This window comes from Varroa destructor, unplaced genomic scaffold, assembly GCF_002443255.2.
Source record: "Varroa destructor unplaced genomic scaffold, Vdes_3.0 BEIS01000005.1, whole genome shotgun sequence".
Classification (NCBI taxonomy): domain Eukaryota; kingdom Metazoa; phylum Arthropoda; class Arachnida; order Mesostigmata; family Varroidae; genus Varroa; species Varroa destructor.
In genome coordinates this window covers 18,042,426-18,066,752 of record NW_019211458.1, presented here as the reverse complement: position 1 = coordinate 18,066,752, position 24,327 = coordinate 18,042,426, and the positions used below count along the sequence as shown (strand labels likewise).

General features: G+C 39.0%; 1 protein-coding gene and 5 non-coding genes across 10 annotated transcripts in view; 1 reads left to right on the top strand and 5 right to left on the bottom strand.

Moving 5' to 3' along the window:
* Positions 1-1,469: 1,469 nt before the first annotated feature.
* LOC111251411 (NT-3 growth factor receptor-like) overlaps positions 1,470-24,327 on the bottom strand; it is a 148,441-nt gene continuing 125,583 nt past the window's right edge. For 2 of the 5 annotated variants that reach the window (XM_086990364.1, XM_086990363.1), the window contains exons 7-10: positions 20,101-20,225; positions 11,417-11,590; positions 7,963-8,121; positions 1,476-3,117 (exon numbers count right to left, since the gene is read on the bottom strand). In XM_086990364.1, the coding sequence (XP_086846490.1) occupies positions 2,857-3,117; positions 7,963-8,121; positions 11,417-11,590; positions 20,101-20,225 (719 nt within the window). In that variant the 3' untranslated portion in view covers positions 1,476-2,856. Of the gene's footprint in view, positions 3,118-5,873; positions 7,738-7,962; positions 8,122-11,416; positions 11,591-20,100; positions 20,226-24,327 lie in introns of all 5 variants that reach the window. The other 3 variants (XR_015328592.1, XM_086990362.1, XM_022807966.2) reach the window with 3 other exon arrangements.
* TRNAL-CAA (transfer RNA leucine (anticodon CAA)) lies at positions 1,717-1,833 on the bottom strand. Its single transcript has 2 exons — positions 1,796-1,833; positions 1,717-1,762 (listed from the first exon to the last, which is right to left on the bottom strand). It is a non-coding gene; the product is annotated as a tRNA-Leu (tRNA).
* Positions 3,941-4,012, bottom strand: TRNAH-GUG (transfer RNA histidin (anticodon GUG)). The gene has a single exon. It is a non-coding gene; the product is annotated as a tRNA-His (tRNA).
* Positions 5,445-5,516, bottom strand: TRNAH-GUG (transfer RNA histidin (anticodon GUG)). Its single transcript has one exon. It is a non-coding gene; the product is annotated as a tRNA-His (tRNA).
* Positions 5,924-5,996, top strand: TRNAK-CUU (transfer RNA lysine (anticodon CUU)). The gene has a single exon. It is a non-coding gene; the product is annotated as a tRNA-Lys (tRNA).
* TRNAL-CAG (transfer RNA leucine (anticodon CAG)) lies at positions 13,484-13,567 on the bottom strand. The gene has a single exon. It is a non-coding gene; the product is annotated as a tRNA-Leu (tRNA).

Below are 24,327 nucleotides of genomic sequence, written 5' to 3'. Positions count from 1 at the left end.
TTGAGCACTTGCGCGTTTTAATCAGATCAGAATTTAATTCTGCTAGAGTTTTGGGTAGATATTTAATCGGTATATTTATCAATATAATTTAACTAGTATCTATTAAACAATAACCATTAAAAGGATGTCTGCGGGTTAAGAAAACAGATATGTCAAAAATGACTAGTGAGTGATTTACATTTTGAAGCTGAAATCGCGGTGAATTATCCATTCGAAATGATACTTCCTGTACATTAAAAAATTTCATCAAAATTTATTTTTATTTAAATACAATTTTATCAACAAAATATTAAAAAAATATTCAATTTAGGCACCCTGTATGTATATGTTTCTTTACTGCTCATGTAACGTATATACTCATATAGTTGATTTCACTGCCTTCACTGTTCAACACAAGCACATATGTATTTTTCTTTCTAATGTCCCTATACCATATGAGTGCTAAGCCTAATTGCTGAGTTCTTATATTTTCTAATTATTCAACATCGGTAAATTCTAGATATGTATATAGGAGAGAAAAGCATTTCAACTGAAGTTTTACGAGTTTCGTGCGCATCTAGTGTGCTTTACATACGTAATGGGTGAGTATAGGTCAGCACACTAAGAAGTATCCGTTGTTACGTAAAAAAAAATAATAATAATCGGTTGTGTCTCCGAAAACTCAGTTGAATCCACAGCATGTGTACCGCTGTGCTATGGCTATAACTAAGCATAAGTGATGTCGTTATATGGACGGGATCTTGTGGTATTAACTATTTCAATAGCTACAAATGCTTAGATCTATTATGTCTCTGAATTAAATTACAGTTGTCGGTGAATAATTATTAAATTCTTTCCGTGCACATTTTATCTACAAGGAATACACGCAATCTCATATATTTCTCCATGCACATACAGGTGTTCGCGCTCATTTTGAAAACATTGGTTACTACATGTGTAAGCCAGAGTTAGGTGAACACAGATTTACATTATGTACATGTTCATTATGTTATACTTTAGTATGAAGTGTTATCTGTGGTAGGCACAGCTGTAAAAATGAAATGAATATATTGTGACAATTAAATGGTCGATAATGAACAGTTATATTGCTTTTATTTTTCTTATTTGAGATATCCTGCAGCACGAGAGGGTTCTATAGTCTTCTCATCTTGCGACAGAAAGCGCTATTTAGTAAAATTATTCTATGATTGTTGCACAGTTTGGAATCACTAGCAAATAAAATCCTTGCTTATATATAGGCGAACTTCTCCAATATAAAAGTCATAGTAATTAAGCAAGAATACATCAGTCATACGGCAGAAGAAAATCAGCTAAACGTAATGCAAGTACAACTATTATATGTAGTTATATTATATATAATAGTTACTTTTATAAACTTTAAGGGTACATTTAAGGGTAAGAGAACATTTACAGTTGATACTGAAGAAAAAAGTTTGGCAAACGTTCATGGATTTCTAAATACCAAAACTGGAAAATATAATGACGGAGTTAGACCGAGTAATTGATATCAGCATAATATAAATGAGTTTGTGATTTTTAAATATATATATATATATATATATATATGAAAAATCCATCACTCTGGCTCTATGTACAAAATGTGATACCGTTTTTGAAAGAAAATAAATATATATCTTAGACCAGCTCAATCCAGCAACGATATTATAAAAAATGATTTACGAAGAAATACATTGTCACGTGCAATTAAAAAATTTATGTCAGAAGTGGGGTTCGAACCCACGCCCTCATGCGAGGACCAGAAAGCTCACATCCTGCGAAAGCAGGCAAGGATAGCCTTGAGTCTGGCGCCTTAGACCACTCGGCCATTCTGACACAGTGCGACGTGGGTTTTCTTACCTTTTTCCAATTATGCTTATCTATAAGGGGATAAATTGCAAAATAATGCGGAAACTACTTGCTTCAAGTGGCAATAATGAACTCTTGCTGTCGTAAGTTGGGCTGTTATCACAATGGCGCGAGAAAGCAGTTACCTAAACATTCATTCCCGCCTTTGCGGTTAGGCCTAATTAATCTTCTCATTTAGACTACTACGGTCTTCCTGTTGGAACTGCAAGGGCTCGGTTACCTTATCCACTCCGTCCGTTCTAAACGTGCCTTGAAGTTTCATGTGGCTCTTGTTCATTGTCATTAAAACCTACACTACAATCACGGAATCAATACTATGGCACGAAAGAACGTCTGTTACGCTAATAATTTTAGTGATGAAAAGATTCGAAAAAATACAATTTTTGTTTGCTCGATTTTTATTAATGCAACTTGTGATTTTATTGACCTATGGATGACGTTCGCGCGGTCAGCGTATGTTCATGCTCAAATATAAAATAATAGTGATGACAATAATTAGATCTATGATACACAAACTTCAATTGAAATCATACAATTCTGTTCGGCATATAGCACTGAGTGATTAAGCAATACAAAAAGTATATTAAGCATATCTGTAGTTACGGTAACATTGGTGATCTCGAATCATACGGCGCATGGATTGCTGAGAACCTTCCCACTATGGTCGTCTTTCACCTCCGATGGAGACTTTCTGCATTTGAATGCAATGAATTGGTGAGAGTTTGCACTAGAGCTATGAACGTGTCTTAGAATACGGTTTGCTTGCTTTTCGAATCTCTGTTCCCAATGCAGCATGTCATTTATATGCAGACTTTTCAAGTCTTATGCTTTTTGTGTGTCGCTGAAACAATGTATGTTCCAATCGGTTCATATCGATTTTGCGCTACTACTTTTCATGAAATATTCAATTTCCCTGCCTCATTCTTTCTGTGTGCAATACTCTCAACTTTTAGTTAAATCGATATAATCGTTTTTAGGCCTTTCTGGCTTTTATAGTTGTGAAGTGGCACATTTCGGTAAGAGATAGTCGTCCAGGTCTAGACTAAGTTGGCCAAGCTTACGGCAGTCTTTGATAGACGATGCATCCGTCTCCTCTTTTTTGATTTCTTGGCGAAGCTGTTTGCAGATGTCTTCGAATGAGAGACGATCCAGCGGATCGGTTTTCCAGCAACCAGCCATTATAGAATACACATAGGCGGGGCAATCCTCAGGCGGGCACAGCAGGATGCCTTGAAGTATCAGTTTTACCACCTGGAAAAGTAGATAAACAGCAACGCAAAAGATATTATCATACGTCACCAGTATTATAGTATTCAGAACAACGACACGACAATAAAAAATAACGAATAAGCGTTTGGCTCAGCTTCAGTATAGTCATCCGTTCCTTCATTTTAATAAGTTATGGATTTTATTGATTTATTTTACAGATAATGCCAGTCGTATGAATTAAAGCAAAATTTCATCATTAGGCCTCAATTTTTGAGTAATTAATTTACTATATATGTAGACCGAGGCAGCTGTCAATATGATCATAGCAAGCAAGACCTGTTATTTAGTTCCAGATCTAGACAAAGTCGTATTAAAATATTCACACAAGCGGCAAAGAAGACTACCCGTTCATCAGGTGAAGCATTGTAGATCTCACCGATGCTTTTTGTGACAGTGGTGGTCACAAAACCACTGTAGATCAAAACGCACAAAAAAGTAGTTTGAAAGTTTCTTCCAAAAAATACGTATTATGTATTTTAGTAATTTGAATTTAGTAGTAATTTGAAGTGGAAAGATTTACCATTTTAATCTCAGCTTCAAATAAAAGTAAAGAGGCTATACATGAAGCTTGAAATGTTGTACATTGCTATATTGCTTGCTATGAACTCGTATTTATGTGCGTGATTTCTATACACATTTTTGGGAATGACTGCAAAGGACAAAATGAAGATTTGACCGAGCTCAGAAATCAGTAAAAATCACGTTTACTCTGTCTGGATTGAACCTGCGGACACCACGGATTTTTGCACCATTTGCAAACCGCTGTTTGCCCCTTTTTGAAGATATAAATATAATAAAATATGCCTGCCGTGACCAGGATTCGAACCTGGGTTATTGCGGCCACAACGCAAGGTACTAACCACTATACGACCACGGCTGACAGTCAACGATCGTGCGCCGCACTTCGATCGCATGTTGCTGTAAATTGAGCTCGATTATCTCTACAGGGATAAGTAAAGTCGATGTTATGTAATAATATGTGGTGGCTGCTACATAAGGAATGTGAATCAATGAGTGCTGATTTAAAATAAAAATCTGTGACATAAAATATTTGAGCTTCCAGTTTTTTGAGATTGAAATACCCAGTAGCATCCGTAGCATCATTGATTTATCTAGCACACCATTCTCTTCGTTCTAGGAACCGATATCGATCTGTACTACGCATAATGTGCTTCACAAGAAATTCATATGATTCCACTTATCAGTTATATATTTATATACATTTATACACTTCATTATAGCTCCAAATGTGATGATTTTTTCAATCAAGTTCATTCTATTTTTTATTTATAGGTATTGTGGCTATATATATATATATATATATATATATATATAGCAACTAAAAAAAAGCAGAACCACGTATTTGAACCCGGTCGATTATAATTTACAGGTAAAAACCTGAAGAGGACTACGCTTTACATAAAAATTTGGAAAGGTGATATTACAAACTTTCACTTCTCACGTCCTCGTTTAGTGCAAGAGTAATCTTCGATTAGACGAAAAAATATTTTTGCTGACAGGCTACCGGTGAGTCCTCTAATTTATACCATTAAAACTATATTGAGTGTTGAAATTTTGTCGAAAAGTAATCACTGCACCATAATATCAAGTATTTGTCTGCTCAAATGAAAACTGTGGTAAACATTACACGCTTCGAGACCATAGTTTGGCAATGAATGCCAGACATTTTTGTACTGTGTAGAAGCAGATCGTTTCCACTCTTTGAATTAAAAGAATGTCACTGCAAAAACCGCGATCAAGTATGGAATGGTAGTACCTGTCTGAGATAGTGCCTTAATGAAAATTACCAATCTGTAGTTTTTTGTTTAACAGGCTGATACAAACAAAATGGCTGCCCTATTCGATACCATACACCATCAAGGGCCCATTGATTGTTACAACTGTTTTTGCGTACAATATTAATAAAAAAAAATGTACTATGTTTCTCAATATCACCGTATGTAATAGCCTACATCGCAGGATGGCAGAAAGCTATTTCATCGCTTAGTATGCATTGTATACTTGCTGTATTTGAAAGTGCTCGTTGAGGGACACATTGGTTATCAGAAGCCAACAACAAGTGTTACGAGTGTGTTGATTTTAACCGAAATCTAGTCACTGTTGTAGAACAAATAATCATGTGTAAACGGCTGCAACTACGTTTCAAGTCTTGTCTGTATTTTTTTGCCCAGTAAAATAGTATAAATGTATAAATGTTCAGCTTATATGGTTAATTTTGCTTTCGATAAGTGTTTTGTTAAATTTTGCTAAATTTTTATTGTATGCGGATTATTCAGCCAAAAAGAACTTGCCGTGACCAGGATTCGAACCTGGGTTATTGCGGCCACAACGCAAGGTACTAACCACTATACGATCACGGCTGACGTCAACACGCTAATATGGCTGACATTATCGATTGCCTTTAGAATAGGCAGGTAACTGTTTGACATGCAAACTTCGAACTATTTTGCTGTATTTCTCTTTGCTGCTCTATGACAACACGGCAAGATTCTAGACAACGCTTGCAACATCCTAGCACAGGTCATTATCTTTAATGTCAGCATCAACATCGCTAGAAATCTCTGTATTCAGAGATTATTGTATGTTCATTAGACTCCACTTAGACTGGTGTGTCAAAATGTCAGTTGGTCAAAATGAGCAATGCGTAAGAAAAAAGAATATCAAAATTTTGGTAACGTTTAGTTTGTATGACGTTTCGACAAGAATTTGGCACCTACATTTCTGGGTATTTGGTTGTGTGTACTGACTTGAGGCACGCTAAAACCGTGCCCGGCTAGCTCAGTCGGTAGAGCATGAGACTCTTAATCTCAGGGTCGTGGGTTCGAGCCCCACGTTGGGCGCCACTTTTTTCTCTTGCTTCAAGGTTTCCAAATTTTGTTGATGCCCTAAATAAAAAAATAACGAATTGCAAACTGAAAGAGGTGGTTATACGAACATATTTATATTCCTATAAATCCAACGGAGCATTAATTTTCACGAGTAAAATCATTGTTACTCGGACGCGGCGTTTGTGTTGGGAAATTGGGCGCTCGACAGCGACAATAATTATAATATTATATTTTTGATGAGCGTCATCTAAGCAAATTAAGCTGCATATACCATACAACCACAAATAGGCCAATGAATTAATAGTAATTAGTTGCCTTTCTTAAGTGTAATAGAGTAAATGTAGGCCCTTAGAGAGCCCATTTCATTCAGCCATTCAGAGCCTCTCTGGAAATCTACCTAAGCTAATAGATTGTATCTTCCTAATACTGCACACCAAAAAGCAGAGTCGTGCAGTTTGCCTTCTGAGATACGCTGCCTATGTTGTACACAGCTCGCCCTGAAGACGATGACCAGTATCATATTTTTTTTGCTAGGTTTGCCGTAGCATAGTGCGCTCCTTTTCGTCTTCATCTGGCCTTCTTCGGTCCCTAAATTTCGTTGAGTGTGCGTATCCTTTACGTGCACTATTGGATCACGGCGGTAGCTTAAACGAATAATGAATGCCACGACCCAGGTCAGCTTAATTCGCCTTACTGAGTTGAGGAACAAAGCGCCCGAATCGCGGCCCCTTAGTGCGTCCCTGCCATATAGATGTGACTGAATTTTGCCTTCAAAGAGAAACGACAAAGATAGACAATGCGCCGGGAAACTACAGAAAAGTAGCAGAAAAAAAGCCCTCTTTCACAGCTTCTCGGCGGTAACTACAGAGATAATTTTGGTGGTCGTAGGCAGATTTATGTAGTGTGGTGGGTGATGAAAAAATAGCATGAGAATCTATAAAGATAGAAGGGTAACAGTACATACAGTGAATGCCGAACGCCTCTGTTCAAAATTGGATTAGCCTGGGAAAAACAGGCTGGATATATGTTGCCAGATGTACGTCACAGACCACACAGATAAAGTCTTCCGTTGGCTGAGGAGCTCAAGATGATTTCGTCCGCAATGCTGCTTGATCGTGCGTCCGTTTAATGAGGCCCTTATAAAACCGTTATGATGAATGTGGATGGCCTATAATATACATGTGTATGCAGTCAGGTGTAAATTGGAACAGGTTCGAATATTGAAATCGTTCCCGGCATAAGCGCGGCATGGAGCATAGAGACACTGAGATTCGCTTTCTTATGATGAGCAAATGCCAGGTTAAAAGGAAGTGTTTCAGAAGAGCTGTCTTGTTTTTCATGGGAATACGGTTGGATCAGGCGTTAAGGTGCCACTAACCACAGCAGTTTTGCGAGAATCGCCCTTTCACTTTACTGGTTCCCCTTGCTAGAGCTATAGGGCCGTCGGCTGTATTTTAGGTATGCTAAATTTCTTCGTCGACTTCGATGATAAAAACAATGATGGCAATAATGGTTATAGCTAAGGTAATTTGAAATGTAGCTTCTGGGTGTTTCTGAAAAGGGAGAAACATGCGGTAGTGGTGACAATCACGTGGAACAGTGTTGGCTTATTCTCCGCTTCGACGTGCATATATTTTCATTCGCAGTATATACTTGTAGAACGGCTTGTTCAATTTGTCGGGTATACGACCCGTCAAATCTAGCTGAGTATTGCGGTTAATATACAGTATAGCGCCTTATCGTTTTAAGCGATCTGAAATATACACATTTGTAAATGATGTAACTGCGCATGGCCGCACTGTATGTAACGTGCATCTATCATGTTATAAGTACAACTGTGTCACTCATCTTTATAGTACCCTACTTATTAAGATCTCACGGGTTTTATCCGATATATTGTACTGAAACGATTTTAACGAAGCTCTAGAAGCGTTAAGTTATAACTAAGCTTTAAAACCAACTTGATTAATAAACTTACTTCTTCATTAGAGTGTCCGTAGTAGGGCTGTTTTCCAAATGTAAATATTTCCCAGAGTACAACACCATAGGACCACATATCCGATTCCAAAGTGAATTTCCCGTACATTATTGATTCTGGGGCCATCCACCGCACCGGAAGCATACGCGATCCTCCGATCTAATTACAAGCACATATATACACACACAAACAGAAAGGAACACGCTCATTGATGTTTTTTTAACAGGCGACAATCAATAGTACGAGTTCATCTTGTAATCGTCGTTCTTCATTATACGATGATTTTCAACTGTGCCCATATCTACAAACGGTACGCCCTCTATATATACCACGTATATATAGTTAACCTTTAAACATAAAATCTAATCATGTGTTTGCCCTTGGCTTAAAAGGTCTCATTGTATCTCTTCGCTTGCTCAGAGAATTATCAACGCTAAGTGCCATTAGCTAATAGATCAGAGAGATCGATCAAGATCAGCTTTAGTTTCATCTCAACCTCAGAAACCTTAACCTTGCGTTTAGCACCTATCGCGCGCAAGCATAGCTGACGAATAACACGACTAAAAAAGCGTTAACCGCTCCAACGGAAAGTGTTCTTTCAGTTGACAGCTCCAAATCAGCTACATGATTATTAAGACGATGCTGTCCGGGGGTAGTGTATTTACAGCGGTTTCAATGTTCAGTAAACTCATGTATTTTGGCCGCTGCGGTTGTATTAGTTGAGGGGGTATTACGACGACTAAATTTACATTCGACCGGTTTCTTTTAGAGCAATTCGATCGGTATCTGTAAATCTTTAAAAGAATAATATCCAGTTCAAACTATTAAATAATACATTTGCCTGAACATAGCATGATTTCCTGATGATCTATCGTGGAATTGATTTATTATCGTACCGAACCTATTTAAAAGTAGAAGTTACGTTCATTCTGTATAGGCGCCTTCGATAGTTATTTTCTAACAATTAAGGGATAACACTAGCAAAAATCGGTTGATAACTGTGCTATTTTGATAGACAGATTCAGGAAATTGGGTCTTTTCCAGTCATTATATTGGCAATAATAATAATAATAATTTATTAATAGAGGTAAAAAAAAAAAGGCAAGTGATCGAAAAAAGTTCACCAATTTCAAAAGTATCTTAATATAGTTGTACTTTGTAGACAATCACAAGTAACGATAATTTCCCTTTTTGTGCCAATGAAATGAGATAGCTTATGCCCTTGGCAAATGCTACTGTCGTATTAAGGCTATCTCCGCAAGAGTACTAGCACAAGTATTAATCAGTTATTCATACGTTACACACGAACCTAATTGAAATTTTCAAAAAAGAAAATTTGTTTTTGATTCACGATCTCAGTCCGTTAAGTGCAACAACAGCGTATTGTTCGTGCGCCTTGTTCAAAGCTTGTGAGACTCAAACCAATCTATTAAACGCATGTCTCCTTACCGTAAATCTTTCCTTACCTTAAATACGACCAGTTTTGAGAGACACCCCTGGTTGTAGCAGGGGATTCTACGTAAGTTCTGCCAATAGAAAAACATTTCGTCCAGTAATAATAACCTACGTATTTGAGGAGGAGTCGGTATCGGATATAATATTTGATTATAAACTGATAAAACTGGATAGTTGTTACCTGCCAACACAAAAAAAAGAAGCTCGTTTACGTACGCTTCGTTTCCTAAAATCAATAGCCAAAACTAAAAAATCTAGAGAAAAAAAAAAAAATAAAGAATCGAACATAAATAGCATATTCGTGAATTAAAACAGTCCTTCACAGGTACCTGTCGTAAAGTACAATTCGTAAGACACAATACGTGAACGTTTAGACTGAAGATATAAACAAATTCATAATGATTACCGCGTTTTAATAAAGGACAATAAACACGTTCGTCTAATAAACTATTTGATTTGTCAAAACCTGCAAAATTTGCAGCAAAAACGGAATTAACAATTTGCGGTTTCTTATAGTGAACTTCGTGAAGACTTTTCAGGAAGTGAGCGATCGTCTAGTAAATACTAGATCAATATATGAAGTTGTTCATATTGATCGACATCGTATTAGACAAGCTACGTTTGCTAAATAATTCAATTTGTAAGGAGGATTTAATAACTAACATTGATTTTACATACATATTTAGTCGTTTCTCACGTTACTGCGGTAACTTCATTGTTTCACCTAATCTTAAGAAGATTACAATGTAAAATGTAACAAACATTTTTGTTTATTCACCTATACAAACCTTGTTAATATATAAATTCTCACGAAACTCAACTATTTTGTGCTAACAGCCGTAAATACAATAAACAAATGAAAAAAAAACTTGTCCGTTTACAATTCAGTGCGGCGTTTCTAATCGACTGAAGCAAATGCTTTACTTAGAACAATGCTATTTGTTTTGAACATTTCTAAATGTCTAAACGTTGCAATCAACAAGAGTCCGACGTTCAGAGTTTCAGAATACAATGATGTGTAACAATTTACAAAATTACTCCATAAACAATAATAACTGGGCTTTACTGCGGGCCTTTTTGTTTTTAGTTCGCTCTCGCGCATGATCTTAAATTGTCCGCGTATGCTACTTGTCTGCGTGTACAGTCTGGTGTTAAATAGATCTGGCAGATTAGCGTTGCTTAACTTCAGGTAGTTTCCCAAAACCGATCTGACGTACAATGTTCTCAGTAGTTTTATGCGAGCGGCCAATAAAGAGAAGCCGTAGTACATGCAAAAGATCACAAACTGCTAGCGTTTAATAGTCAAGCCATAGGGACCTAAGTAAGGTCCACCTTCTACCAATGGGTGGACAGAATCCACAAAAACTAATAAAATAATAGATCTTCTTATTAATGCTTTCTAGATAGCATGGCATATTTTCATCTGTTCCACGATACTTAACACTAGCTGTTAGTTACGTAAGTTCGATAACCAAGACAACCTGCATGAAACGTACAAAATATCTTTTGTTGTACTACTGCCCGAAAGGTCATTCAGTGTTTTCATCCTATAGGAATTCCTTTTATATTAAAGGATATATAAAAAGGAAGGATATTGATAATGCAGAGAGTATCTGATCCATCCGAGTTTGTTTGCAGGACCAAAATAAATCTATTAGTACTATTTAAAGCTCTTATCTAATCTAAAAAGCTATGTCGGTGCGAGAGCTATCAGCACAGCCAACGACCACCCGGCGTATCATAATGGTCGCTAGCTATGCTTAACTTGTGGCTGAAATGGTTCTGTCGGCGATTGGAACTGTTGTCGATGGGTTGGCAGGATGTGGGTCAACGAGGAATCAAGAGTGGGATTTAGGCCGCTCAGCTTAGTGGTCTGCTCTAATAAGCAAACTTCTAAAGATTGCTTTGAGGCTAGCATTTGGTAAATGTTAGATCGGCTCTCATAAGACGTGAACTCTCGGAGAAGGCCGAAAAGTGTACAAATTAGGTAGTGACCAACCTTATAATAGTCACACGTATACACGTCTCGAGACATGCCGAAGTCCGAGATCTTCACGCAAAGGTTGTTTCCGACGAGGCAGTTTCGCGTCGCCAGGTCACGGTGGACGAAGTGCTGCACAGACAGGTACAGCATACCATTTGCAATTTGGCTTGCAATTGATAAAAGGTCAGCCTGAAAGGACAGCAATGTGTCAATGTTATAATAACTATATACTTACTATAACTATGTAGCTATAATTTATTAGCTATTGCCTACTATTAATAATGAAAATCTTCTCTATGAGCGTGTACCTAATATTCTATAATACTAGATGACGGATAATTTCTGTTTTAGGTATGTTCGAGAAAAGAGCCTAGTTAACAATCGGCTTTGTTATAACGTACGATATACCTGTACTGTATTTCGCTGTCACCTATGTAGAAGTCCTTGTAGAAGACTACAAAAACATGTGGTTAATGGCCTGAAGTCTATGGAACGCGCTATGTTCACGTTCATTTTGGTTCTCTGTCATATTTTGGTATGGAAGCGCGCAGATTTTTAAATAAGCACCTTAGTCTATTAGAGCATAAAAGATGTGATCTAAGACTGTCTCTTCTAGCCACGATGCGGTCCCATCTAAGTGGTTAGTAGGCAACAATTGAAATCAATAACATTTCAAGTCACTTCCGTGCACGTAACTGTGAACAAGGTTATTTCGACGAGTAAGCATTATTGATGAAAGAACAAATATTGTCCTTCAAGCTATATGACGCGGCAATACAATCACTCAGCTGCGATCGAAGCAAGACATTTACTTAGAATATTTTCTAGCAAATATAAAGCACCAGATTGGAGGATGGATCTTTACAAGATTTTAGAATAATTAAGATGGTGAGTGATAGAACATCAAACGGAAAACGCAGCAGTAGCAGTAGCAGTATTGGACCCTCGCGCGCCATTAAAGCATTGGGCTGGTGCTGGGATGCTATGGCGTAGATATGGGCTGACAAAAGGAATGCTCTATAGCCTGAAAAACGAGCGCGCAAATGCTTACTGCCACCAGACTGAACACGAAAGATCTTCCCGAGGCTCCCGCTTACACAACGATTTAGTCGGAAAACGGAAAATGGATCGAGTACAATGAAGGAAGATTGCTTGAAGAATCTAAGCTTGCAAACACATACAAGCTTCAGTTTTCCGGAAGACTTCAGCCGCCGTCAATGCAATTAAGTAGTACAAAGTTGAACCCAATCGAGTTTTCTTGCGTACGATACACTCATGATGAACATACATATAAAATTGGGAAATCGATTAATGAACATCACAAATAAAACTGATACCAGTTCAAGGCGATTGTAGTGGTCAACTCCAGATTGTAAAAAGTTTGGTACAGTATACTGTGTAAGAACAGGCTATAGTTAAGTTTTGTCAATTTATATGTACTTATTGATGTTGATGAGAGAGTTTCAAGCAATTTCATTTCAAATCCTCATTGATGTGTCGTCACATAAGAACAAAATCACAGTTATTTCAATCAATAGATCAAAGATACCTACTCTGTCTATAAAGTATTATAAATATCTAAACTCATTTAATTACATATATTCACCACGTACTAGTTAACTGGATTCCGTCAAAACACATTTGCGGATATAAAAACGTCTAAAGTCTCGAATTCTGGTTCGGGCTTACGGCCAAGATCGTGTGACAGGCAACACATTAAAAACCCCTGATCTCTGCATTTTAGTTCACTGACATTCTGAGTTGCTTAGGAGGACAAAAGATACATATTAATGTATCATAATACAGGATACAGGATACATATTAATGGACGCAATATTGCTTGAATTTGGCCAGTGATGTATCGTTCAGGCTACATTAAAAAATACGCTTAATCAAACTTTCATAGCTTTGTGGGTAAAATTAGTTCTGCAAATGTTAGATTCTGCATTGAGAAATCGACAGCAGATTGTTTTATAGTTTTGTTTAGAACATTTGAGAGTATTATATAATATGTGTATATATATAATGGGTATGATGTCGGTAATAACCCTGACAAGTTATATGAAAAGTTAAAAAAGTTAGTGTCAGAAGTGGGATTCGAACCCACGCCCGGAAGACCGGACTGCGACCTGAACGCAGCGCCTTGGACCGCTCGGCCATCCTGACACACGGTACTACACCCTTTATTTACACCTTTTCGTTTCCAACTATGCACTTATTAAAGAGCTGACCTACGCTTGGCAAAATGATATATTTGAGAAAATTTTTGTCTAAAAAAGGAAGGTATCTAAAGCACTATAAAACTAGAGAAATTATTTAGAAATACCGTTTGGTAAGTAATATGTAAATGTATTGCCACGCAGTTCATATGTGTAGCGTTACAGAAATATCAATTTTTTATTCTGTAGGAGTTAAAATGCATGGAAGAGCTTTAATTAAATGATGAAAATTTGTTGTGCTGATTTGATTAGTATTAATATTGCACTAAGCGTATTTAAGAAAAATCAGCAGAGAAATTAGACCAAACATTCTGTCCTTCCAATATATACAGTATACGAGTATACAGTATACACGTACGAGCTCTTTTCCTTGCTAAAACATACTTCACACACATGGGAATCGAACCGACGTTGGCAATACCAAAATATTTCCCTTTGTTACTGCCGTCGATCCCTCGCTCATCGCACACAGTTTTTTAGAAATATTTCTATATCATACGATATAGAAAACAATATATAATATTCTTTTTGAAACAAAATTTTATTCTATAAAAAAATGAAACAAAACCGACCCATTTTCGAGCCGTCGTCTACAAATTTTAGTTCCCGACGCTGTGGAGTATGAATGATAAACCATTCTATCATCCATATCTTTATATAATGTAATTGAATAAGCCACCATCACTGAGTATCAAAATATCTGTAGAATTTAGAAACAACGTACTATGATTATGCCTCAAGAGGAGAAATAAATTTATAGAACTAAATTGAGGTGGTAAGTTAGCAAAAACTTTTAATTGAAAAAATTCGCCTCAGGTTGTCGGTGGCCCCTAAATTTCGAAAGCTTAGAAAATAGTTCGAAATATATGTTATGCTGAGTTGTTATATATAAATTTCACACTTGCAGAATCCAGCGTAAATATAATAAATATAAATTCACAAATAACAAGTATTTTTATTATAAGCATTCGTGAGCACTAGAGAAACAGTAGGTTCGTCACGAAAGCCGATCTATTTTTGTAGTAGTAAGTTTCTTTCGGAAGTAAATTTCAACGTCTGATGTGATTACGTACCTTTTGTAGTTGAATTAATTTATTTAAGTTTTTATATTAAGGTTTACGCTTATTTTTGTTTATTAGCGATTCATGCCATCAACTCTCTTAATGTAAATTAACGCTGTGGATTAACACTACATTTTTTCCACTTAGCGTGGTTACTCGGACAAAAATGCAACTACCCCCTATGTTTTTGTTAGTATAGTATCTATGGCAGTTAATGAACAGATTGTCTCAATATTTAATAGATCTTTTCTCGGAATTAATTGACGTTTAAGTTCCTGCCAATTTGCACAATACCAGTATACAGCCTAATCTATAGAGATTTTCCTTACGTCTCTAACAGTTTAACAAACTAGAATAAATGCATTCTCTTTTATTCGCCATTTGAAACCCGTAACCTTCCAAACGACATTTACAAGCAATCTCAGACACCGACTCGCTAATTCCGTAATGCGTAAGACAAACAACCCACACATAATACTGTAAGAAAGGCAATAGCTAATATACGGATCACCCGCTCGAACTCTGCGAAACTTTTAGACCCTGCGTTCGTGACTGTTGTCGTTGCTTACCCTCTCCCCGGATCTCTCTCTCACGCCCTCTCCCTCCCTCCCTCCCTCCCCCCTCTCTCTCTCTCTCTCTCGGACTCGCTTTGTCTACCCTCATTTTTCAATTACTTGTCTCCTCCTCGCTTTCTACCGGGATCATCGATGAGGACGTTTTCAGCTTACTGTGGCTTGTTCGATCGGAGTTCTGTGCCAGCTGAGTACTCTCGCCTGCGCCGGTCCAGAAATCGATGTATTTCTTGGCGTCTGTCTGCGTGTGAACTAATGTAGCCGTGCTGCGGTTGCCCTTTGTGTCATGATTAGGCCAAGCAGGCGAGAGTTCGGTGACAGTGGGAGTGTTGTCTTTTCTTCGGTACTGCGGACCGTCTCGCGGCCGTGCTACCTACGCTTGCGCTGTGCAGGAAAAGGGTGGGCCGGCAAAACAGGGGGCGAAAATGTAAGGTAAAAGAAGAGAAAGAGTTTTGCTTCTTTGTCCTGGCTTATCCTGGATTTATCTGTCACCGCTGCCCCAACACTAGCTCTATCCTTTTCTGAGATCTAATTAGAAGGAACGCGAATGGCCAGCAGGGAACAACAGCGACGTGTGGTGCGTAACGCCGCCCTTAAACGAAGTAGCTTTCTCATCGGCGCCGAAACAGCCAAAATATAATAAGGAAAATGAAGAAATTATATGGTCTCTGAAATGGAAACGACAAATCGTCCTTCTGGAGCTGCAGGCTTCAGAACCGCGCGCCGTACGAATGGAACTCCTATTTAAACCTTACCATACTATTTTCGCTCTAGAGAACCGGGCGTTAGAACGGGCATTTCACCAGATCTTCCTACGGGCAGTGGATTAGTTCCTCGCAATGCCAACGTCGGACGCAAACATATACAGGCACTGGTGCGCAAACAATCAAGCAGACAACAGAAAACTATATATATACATACTTCTATAGAAACCAAACTACGGTTGGATGTGGGTAATGGATCGTTGCCTGGATATTTGGGTACATACATTAGGAAAACGGGAATTGGTCTTGTATGCAAATAGACAACATAAATTGAAGCAGTGGAAGATGACTGAATTGTGTATACTAACAAAACGTATGTTTGCTCCGATCTGCAAGCTCTGTCTTTCAAAACTGTTATAGAAAAATGTCTACAAGGAGGGAAATTTTTTTAAATCAGCAGCACTCGTAGCCCAAGTAATAGAAGTGAGCACAAGAACCAATCAGCAGCATCGTTGACGAGAAAAGGGTGCTCTTATCATAATACGAAAACATTATCTGCGTAGCACCATTGGAAAATTTTTGCTAGGTTTCTAGAATTGTGGAAGTTTTCGTAGGATAGGATGTATTTGATAGTAGGTTTATTTGCGTGTCTACCGGTTATCGTCGGCCGAATGACACGTGGGTGACCAATGATGGCTTTGGGTAAACACATATAGATGATTTCATGTTAGATTTGAACGTTCGCGATAGAGCAAATGACTATTATTAACGCATTTTTAGATGACCCGTAAGCTTTACGGTGTATATCTTCAGAAACAGGTGGGTTTTGCCGTTAAGCTGTCTAGTTGCTCATTTTTCAGTGATACTGTAGTTAAATGTTTGGCTGTTAAACATTCATCGGCCCAATTCGCATCCCATTACAGGCGTGGTTCCTTTTTAGCGGCAACTGGTAGAATGATGACACATCAACGTGATAAGATCTAAATCCTTCAGGACATGTCCTAATGGCTGGTCAGAATGGGAAACCTTTTTTGTCAGGACTCTTATATTTCATTGTAGCAACGACGCATAGTAGCATTTACAATCAAGCATCGATTAATTGGTTTATAGCTTTAAGGGTGCGAATTTGCACCTATAAAGTGGATTAGCTATGGATCAATGGATGGAATAAAGAAGAAAATCGCGATACATCGAATAATCATTCCTTTATAATAATTTCAACTCGTTTTGTACACTCTCGAACAGCTCAAGCTTCACCTGAATCTAAACCGATTCCTCCATAAAATTAATACAACCCTATCAGATTGTTTGATGCCCATTGAGTGCCCATCTAGGTCTGGTCCTCCCCTCGACATCAGTTTCGAATTAAGAGACTTTTAGTGTCCCGCGTGTAGAACACGAGTCTCCTCTTGGCTTGGCGATGTGAAGGGGAAGCCAGCCTTAAGGAATCAAGTCACAATGTAAAACAGGTTTGAACTTGTATCTGCTACAACGACTCAACCATCACAGCAAGCAGTTCTACGAGAACTGATGAATTGAATAGGTGTCTTGACTTCTATATGGGGTGGTGCCTTTAAACTGTACGTCTAAGCGGTCAGGTACAAAGAGCGCAGGGAAGCTCAGCTCAGCTCAGCTCAACAATAATGACACGAAAATTCCAAAGTTAAAATCTTTTATAACTATAGATGGCCATCGAGGATTATATAAAACGAGAGAGAATGTAGTCTTCATTATCCTATGATAATAGATGCTTCAGTTAAGTATTATTGCATTTTCTAAGCTTGCGGCAGGAACGACCGTGGCTACTTAAGAAGCTCATATTCTAATCCTCGACGTAAGAATGATCTTCAATTGATGTTCTTGTTTAGCGTGGTGAGTATTGCCTGCAGAGGGCTTCGTTTATGTAGCAACACGAATGCTGTACAAAATAGACACTGTCTCTGTTGCCAATATTTGATAGCACTTCCGTATCGAAGGTGCGCTCCGCGTAATTAGCAGGTGGAATTTTCTATCATAAAAAGTTACTTAGCGATCGAAACAGGATCTGCAAGAAAAAACGATTGGCCGTTCAGTTTGAACCGGCAAGATCCGGCGACGCTACCAGGGCGGGTGAACTGTTGGCCTCGCTCTAAACATGTAGGTATTCTTTATTTTGAGATTTGTTCAGTCCGGTTTACTGACGAGGCCTTTAGTGGCTTCCCGTTCCCAACTATGTGAGAAGATCTGTATTTCTGGTATTCAGTCCAGCGGGTTGCGATACCCTCGCAAAATGGAACTTGCCCCCCAATGTGACCATTTGAGCGTACTGACACGAGTTTTCCGCTGCCGAAAAAAGATTTAACCGACATAAGAACCCAAACGGCAGTAACACAGTCCAGAACTTCTGCCTCTACGGCGGATGTATCGACAGAGTGCGGCAACAAGACTAGCACGTCTGACCCTTTAACTTGCTTCAGCATGTGCCCCTCCCAATGGAAGTAGTGACCGATAATGAAAGCGCGGATTAACATGGGTCACCTTGTAACAGGGTAATGCACCCCTTGCTGTTGCATTTTAGTCTAGGCGACGACGAATTATGTTCGGCTGATCAGTGGTAACGATTCCGGTCAACATCATGAGGCGCGCAATGGTCCTGACAGCAGGCATCAGCTTAGCGTCGTTGTTGCTGTATGAGGCGCACGGAGTTAACGTATCGCCTGCTATGCCACAATCTATTAACTAGTTGGCTCGAATGCTTTCCTTACTCAGCAGAAGCGGCTTGACTGGGTGTGCCACACAAGTACCAACATTTAATCTCACAAATCTTATCACTTTGGAACTCGGCAAAGGAATCCTAGGGCTGCTGATGTCGGTCATTTCGCCAGTAGGTCTAAGCACGATCTTCCTGAAGCGGTCCGATGAGCTTCGTATTGCCAGTGACGAGCCCGAGTTCAGTGTCGACGAGCCAATAGGGAGCTCAGTATTTAAAAAGCGATGTGAGTCAAGACATGGAACTCTTGTTCTGCAAAAAGCCGGATCGCGCTGAGACCTGCCTTAATACTGGGCGGTATTAGCGACAGCTGCTGGTTGGACGGATTAAGTAGCTTCGCGACGAATCGATCTGATCGTCTCATTAAGGATCTGGACAAAGCCGTCAAGTACGGATACTTGAATGCGTCTCAAACTGAGGAGTGCCGAGAAAAATGTAAGTACCGGATGAACTCGGACCTTGGCGGGGGAATACTTCAGAGGTGCTAACGAATATGAAGTTCCTTCAAGTGCTAATACGATGTGATATCAAAAGTTATACGCCAGCTCCAAAACGAAATTAATTACTGAAGACGAACATCAGAGTTCGCAAGACGACCGACCCCGTAGAAGTTATTTGGCTACTATCAGCTGTGGACAATTTCCGGCTAATCTAGCTTCCAGTATACCGACCTTGAAGGCAATGATTTTGGTTTAAATAACCAAACAAATGATTAGAAATTACATATCTGGTATACCTTGTGTAACAAGTAATACTTGAACTAATCTATCGGAATTAACCTTGCTAGTGTAATATGAGGAGCCGACCTCTTTTGCAATGCAATCAGTATTCATTATTTAGTTTTTTAGGTACCGAAACTGATCTGCAATCTTCCGTTGGGGGAAACCAGACCAGACTAGGTGCAGCCATACGATACAAATTAACGTTACTGGGCAATGTACGTAGAAGACATTGTAAATGCGTCCGTCTATGACTGTAACAGATCTCTGAAATAGTATGCACGCTTGTTGTGCATAATCTGTTCATCGACGATCAAATGTAAATCGGTTATCTCGCACTACGTTATACGTGTACATGTTTCCGTAGTTATAAAATATGTCCTACGTTCTATTCTAATAAATTACTGATTATAAACGCGCTAAGAGATCATAACTTTGGAGAGGACGTGGTTAAAGGCTGAATCATAAACTTCCGGAAATGCTTACTCAGCGATACAAAAAAAAAGTCATTGATCGATGCAACAAACAAAAAAATTGACCCAGACGACAATGTTACGTTAACAATGCAATGGCCAGTTTATGCCCATTTCAACATTTTGGGCTTTGGGGACGTTTGAAAAACGTTTCCTCAATGATAGTATAAATTCTGTTATATTCATAAGCGGTGATACTTGCTTTTGCGATATGTACAAAAGGAGCTCTGTAGCCTTCGCTTCGATTGTAGGCATTAACTCGTAATAGCTCGGCTAAATCTCCGTGCTGCATAAACTCAAACACCATCCATGGAACCACGTCGTTATCTGGAAGGACACGTAATCAAAACATGTTAAACTACCTAAACTATCATTCGACGAATCTTATCTAATCTCTATAACCGATTTATTATCTAAACGTGTAGTTAGAAAATAAGACACAAATCAAATGGTTGTGTCCGTCTATTTACAGCAACTAAAGGTAGATCTTTAAATGCGTGTACCCTTTTGCACTGCCTAACAAATATATCCTATTGTTGGCGAAGACCGCTGACAATCAATCGATTTCCGCTCATTTGGTGATCGTCAACTACAAACAAGCGCAATTGTTTTTTGACAGGCAAGTCATCGTTAGTTAGACTTCGCCATATGTTGTTGCTGGCCTCAACTAATCAACTCGAAGGTTATTAAAAGTAACTTATTATAAATAGGTTAGGAAAAAATTAGCGAACATAGAAGCTGTTTTTTTGCGACTGTGGCAACGGTACGCTTTTTATACGTTAGAATAGGCTTTTGTCGCTACTATCGTTATGTCAGGATATTGCAGCAAAAAAGAACCAAGATACTACAAAACCGGTAGACTAAGCCTCGTAATCAGCTTTCTACGTGGTCGCTAGAGGAGCTCAGGTTAAAAAGGTTACCAGCGGTAGCCATCTGCAGCGTTCTAAGCATCGAAATCTCATTTGAGTATCTCATGTGACTGCTTAATATTGTATGCGATGTTATATATCCCGACTGGTCTGCAAAAACAACAAATGATTTCCTCACACAGTTACGTGTAAGTATTTACGTTCATTGGGCAATGTATAATCGTGTGATTAACTTGTCGCTGCGTCTGCTGTTTTGTCGTCGAGCGGTGTCATGGAACTTGTTATTTTAAAACTCAGACAGCTCAAGTCGTTTCCCAGCCGAAAATGCTGTACTATTTAGTTTTTTGATTGGCAAACGCAGATCCCTTACCTAAAAATGTTCTAACCACCTTCTCGTCGCGACAGATTCAACTATAACTTTCATAACACTCTAGCCGATAGCAGTAACCATTTTGGTAACTGCCGCTTCAATTTTCCGTTAGTTTTTCAGTGATTCACAAAAATGAAGAAATGGTATGATGACTGTCCAGGCCAACATTAATCAAAGTTTCCCAGTCGTTAAAAAGGACATTTCGCTCACTTATTCTCCTGGTTGATAGATACCGCAACGACACTATGGGATGTCGGAGGCCCAGTTCATTCGTATCTCGCCATCCCTAGCATTTGCATAACCATAGATCCGTCTAATCAATTAGTTACACGAAGTATATGACAAAAATACGTCAAAAAAATCATAGTTGTCCGTTTCTTTCAAGTAGAACAAGTCCATGTCTTCAACTGCTTCTTGCCTGCGGATTCAGTCTAATTTCTGTGTAGCTATGCGTAGAAACATCGCAGTCTAGACAACATGGCTCTATATCAAAAATAATTACCTGAATCAAATTATCGCCGACTGTCGAACATACCTCGACAGACCCATCCATATAAGCGGCGCAAGCTCACCAAATGATTATATACTTCATGTGAGCAAGCCTATATCCGGTTCATGTGCTATTTGCTAAGGTTAGATTAGCAACTATTTCCGTATATCTTCGTTATGGCACTCACATCCGAATATAAACGAGGCCAATTACGCAAGACTTGCCTTCGTGGAGCACTAGCTAGGGGCAATCAGAGCGAGCCTATTAATCAAATCTTTGAGCGACTGTCTTCAAAGCTTTACCAGAAACACCCGCTTGGCGTACGTCTTTACGTCGTGTAACTTAGCAGAGCCTGCTACCCCACTGCGTATACGAATTGCTGACGTAAGAGGCAGGAAGGTTAAGCTGGCTAGAGGAATGGGAAGGAGGCAAAGATACACATACATAGACACAAGAAGAGCTCGCGGGCATTTAACCCCCACAGCAGCACATGACAATAGCCGCCTATCCGTTGAAAAACTGCGCTCCGCCGAAAACAATGCAATGCGCGTTTTCTGTACGTCCACAAGATTGGCTTTTCCACAATAGTCAAATATGACCTTTGTACAGCTTAGCCGCTTCTGACTGGCAGCCTGTATTTTACAAGCAATGTCCTAATCAAGAACGCGGACAGAAGTAACAGAACTTCATGATGGGGTCGTTCATGGCTCGATTCATTAGCTTCTAGGAGCAATCGCATATGACAGGTCGATCGACTGGTAACGAACTTTGGTAAAGTGAAATTGACGGCACGGATGATTAGACCTGAAAAAAAAAATGTAATCAACTCGTCGTTTCAAGAATCGTTGAAGCCAATTCGCGGTGCTCCCCAGAATATCGGACGTGCCTCTGCAGTAGGGAATCGTTTTGTATATACTGCTATTTAAATAAACGTATGAAAGCGTAAGTCTTTTGTTTTTCACAAGAAATTAATATATCTCATCGTAATCAGAAAAATGCAATTAAACATAGGGGATATCGCTGGATTCTCAGTAGGCTGCTACAGTGGTTTTTCAACGACACGGAGCATGTAAGCCTTGAAAGAAGATAAAACGAATCATATTAGTCGTATTTTTGGCTGTAAGCAAATTACGCTAGTGTTAATTACGTCGCGAGGAGAATCAGTTTCAACTGGTACTTCATTACGAAACAAATAGGTCGTAAAATTTGAGGGTAAAGCTTCAATTTAGCTCAGTATCACAATGCCCTATTGAGGCCGTTTAACCATGTTGGCATGCTCAGTGATATAGTCATATATCAAGCACAATCGAATGGGTCCTTTTCGCTAAATAGAAAATACCGAAAGCAGTCAAGCATACATGTTATAGCTTTTCGGCGGACGTGGTAAGGGAACTCTTCTGTCGTTCACAGATCTGTTTCTGCATAATATATATTTCTGTACAAGAAACAGACCTACATAGCTAATATTTTATTAGGCACTGCGAAGTAATATAATTTCTCCTTCTATTTCATTTTGCTGTCACTTGTATCCGCCCACACAGGTCAGCGCGGAACGAAACTGATCGGATCTTTTCAAAATCCACAAGAAGTTCTTTGCCTCAGTACGTCACTGGGTTGTTATCGGGCGCTTCAGTTAGGCAAGCGAACGTGAACGCAAATAGATCCACACGCTCACCAACAGACGGACAACAATAGGCCATCGTCGGAGGCCACATCTGGACGCGTGCGGAAGTTGTATTTGCGCTTCCGTCAGCCATCTCGCCGTTTGCTCCTAATCTTTTATGGGCTCGCTTGATTTTAGCATTTAAAGCGCGCATAAAATGCGCCAAAAAGGATGACGCCATGATGTCAAGCTGCGTCGGGGAACGTAGGCATTCAAGGTCCCAGAAAGAAATTTTTAATGAAACCGCTAGAGCTGCGGCACGACATTGTTGCCGTTCTGATGAGATATAAATACAAACATATTTGCCTGACTTAGTATCCTGTATACATCCAGTAATAAGCACGATTACAGCCAGCCACTAAGAGTTATATTCGTGTTTGGGAAAACAGTATAGATACGCGAGAATTAGAAAAAAAAACGCACCCAACAGACCGCTTCAGATTGTTCCCAATGAGGCAATATTGTCTTGTGGGAATAGTAATTCTATTTCAATTAAACAGCTACTGCCTTTTGTCAAGGCAATAGCCGTGCAGAGTTTAAAATGTCCCTTTGGAGAGTAGCTTTTCCATGGGTTGTTATTACATTATATTATAGGCGTACAAATGGGTTCATCTATACACTCATAAAACTTTTCATGTCTACGTTGTGTCGCCGTACGTTTAACGGGTGACGAAAAGAGTGCGATAATAGCCTATTCTATCATATGTTGCTATTCGATAATCTATGTATTCCTCAGGTTACATCTTCGTCTTCTATTCTCAGACTTTTATCGGATAGTAATGAGCGGGCTATGGCTGAAGGTATTAAGCATAGAGTTTGTTCTGCAAAAAGCTTTACGTGATAGCACGATGTAGCGTCGTTTTACGTGTTTCTACTTAAGCCGTATTGTGTGACAACGGCCTTTATAGTTTAACGTCTTTATTAGACATTTTCAATATAGTTAGGTACGTGTGTTTCTCTACGGCTTAGAACAATTGCTATCGGCCGTGCTGTGCTAGGTTGGTGATGTTACAAACATTTTGTTCCATATATAATTG